This window comes from Aedes albopictus, chromosome 1 (genome assembly GCF_035046485.1).
Source record: "Aedes albopictus strain Foshan chromosome 1, AalbF5, whole genome shotgun sequence".
Classification (NCBI taxonomy): domain Eukaryota; kingdom Metazoa; phylum Arthropoda; class Insecta; order Diptera; family Culicidae; genus Aedes; species Aedes albopictus.
Window position 1 is genome coordinate 162,282,239 of NC_085136.1, and position 2,202 is coordinate 162,284,440.

The window sequence follows — 2,202 nt, forward strand, 5'->3', positions numbered from 1 at the left end:
GCGTGAAACTTCTGCCGTGCGACCTGTGCTTTTAAACAGATCGGCTTGGTTGGTAGTTCATACCACCTTACCAAGACTGGCAAAAGTTTCAGGCACCCGACTGCCTATGTATTGTTCTGTTTTCATAACAAATTCTATCGATCGGTAGCTTTTTCGGAATTCGTACTCCGTTCATAGGGGTATGCCTATATCGCGGCGTGTTCTTCTTATTAGCTTTTTCGATCTTATAGGATAGAACACTTTTCTTTTTAAGCCAAAGTTGAAGCCTGTGAACAAAAATGTAGTTTATTTGTGTTATGCTTACCTGGATTTTTCCCTCCAGCACCTGTATACCGATAACTGTAGAATCCTGAAACAAGGAAAAGTAGGCCAAAAAGCTACCGCGCGACTAAATCACATTGTAAGTAGATACCAATAGAGATACCATGTGATAGTTAATTGAAGGAGCATTATGCAATTCCAAAATTAGCATCCGTGCGACGAACACCGATTAGGGTAACGGTCCCAAGTATCATCCAACGTGGTCGAATCATTCGGACAAGAAATCGTGGTAGAGGAAACCACTTAATTATGAGTAGTATTAAGATAAGTTATGTAAGAAAAATATTTAATTATTGCGTTTAATAAATTGCAGTTTATGCATCGCTGTAAATAAAACGGCTGCTACAAAAACCGGTTTCCCTCGAGGGAACAGCCTTAAAAATTAAGTGACACCCGCGAAGTGATTCCCGCGTTGTGAAGAGTGTCAACCTGCAGCAAGATGGCTTCCGATGCAGAGTCCACCCACGACCAAACCATCATTTACCTGACGGTGACTCCGTGCGACATCTGTTGCCCGTCTACGCGCGACGAAGTGATGTTCGGCTGTGACGGATGCGCGGAATGGTTCCACATCCGTTGCGTGGGCATCGAGGAGGGCAAACTGCCGAAGAAGTAGTACTGCCAAAGCAAGGCCTATCAGGAGAAGGCCCCGGGGTACCAGCAGAAGCAGAAGGACGTCAAGAAGCAGGCTCGCGCCCGGAAAAGCGGCAACGAGTCTGACAAATCCAGCGTCAGCTCTCGTCTAGCTTCGTCTAGCGTGGAAACGAAGGGGCTAGCGCTAGAGGAGAAACAGAAACGACAGTACGAGGAGATGGAGGCGGAGCGGCTGCTGCAGAAAAAAGAAAGGGAGATGCAGCGTGCGTTCGAGCAGCGAAAAATGGAATTGGAGCTGCAGATGCGCGCTGAGGAACAAGAAGAACAAAGGGCATGGCAAGCAGAGATGCTCCAAAAGAAAAAGGAGCAGATTCAGCGGCTGAAGGCGAACCGGGAGTCGTCGTTCGAGATGCAAATGGCGGCGATGGATGAGGAGTTAGCGGAACTTTCGGGTCAAAAGTCGAAGCCGGCGCCGAAAGTAGTCAAGGACGTTTCGCGAGCGGGTCCTTCCGGCAAAATAAACAAAAACGTGTTGAAGCTGAGAAAAGCGAACGTGAAGAAGCTAACGCGAGACTACGAGAGCACCGACGGAGGAGACGAAGACGACGAAAACTCCGATGATTCCGATCTGTCAACCCAGAGTTCGGATTCTTCCATGGAAGCCAGGGTGAGATAAAGCGTTCCAAGGAAGACGTGCAAGAAAGTGGGAAGTGTGAGCCAAAACGGGCTGGGGAAGCAGCAGACCGGACCGACGAAGGCCCAGCTGGCTGCAAGGATGGGGCTAACTTACAAACTCCCAAAATTCTCCGGCAAACCAGCGCAATGGCCATTGTTCTACGTGGCCTACAAAGTGTCCAACGATGTCTACGGCCACATGAACCACGAGAACTTGATGCGACTACAGGAAGCCCTGGAAGGTGACGCTCTCGAGCTAGTGTCCGGGCAGTTGCTACTTCCCGAAACTATTCCGCAGGTCATCGAAAAGCTGCGCCGGCACTTCGGCCGCCCGGAACAACTGCTTCAATGCCTGCTGGACAAGGTGAACCGGCTGGAACCCCCGAGGCCGGATAATCTGAGGAGTTTTGTTCCATTTGGAAACACGGTGGAGCAACTCTGCGGCCATCTGGAGGCAGCGGATCTACGGCAACACCTCGTCAATCCGCTGCTGATAAAGTCGTTGGTTGCCAAGCTGCCGGATCGGGAAAAGCGTGAGTGGGTCCACTACCTGTGAGGTCGAGGGGAAACAACGTTGCGAACGCTGATGGATATCCTGATGAACATCGTGGC

The 2,202-nt window shown here is 50.2% G+C and overlaps 1 protein-coding gene across 1 annotated transcript; it reads left to right on the forward strand.

Annotated features, from left to right (window-relative positions):
• The first annotated feature begins 760 nt into the window (after nt 1-760).
• On the forward strand, nt 761-1,591 carry LOC134289695 (uncharacterized). Its single transcript, XM_062855981.1, has 2 exons — nt 761-901; nt 962-1,591. Exons 1-2 carry the CDS (start codon nt 761-763, stop codon nt 1,589-1,591), a joined length of 771 nt encoding a protein of 256 aa, XP_062711965.1.
• Nucleotides 1,592-2,202: the final 611 nt, after the last annotated feature.

Coding starts and splice junctions, on each gene's coding strand:
- LOC134289695 (XM_062855981.1), top strand. CDS start 761: ATGGCTTCCGATGCAGAGTCCACCCACGACCAAACCATCATTTACCTG. Junction 902..961: donor AATGGTTCCACATCCGTTGC/GTGGGCATCGAG, acceptor AAGGCCTATCAG/GAGAAGGCCCCGGGGTACCA.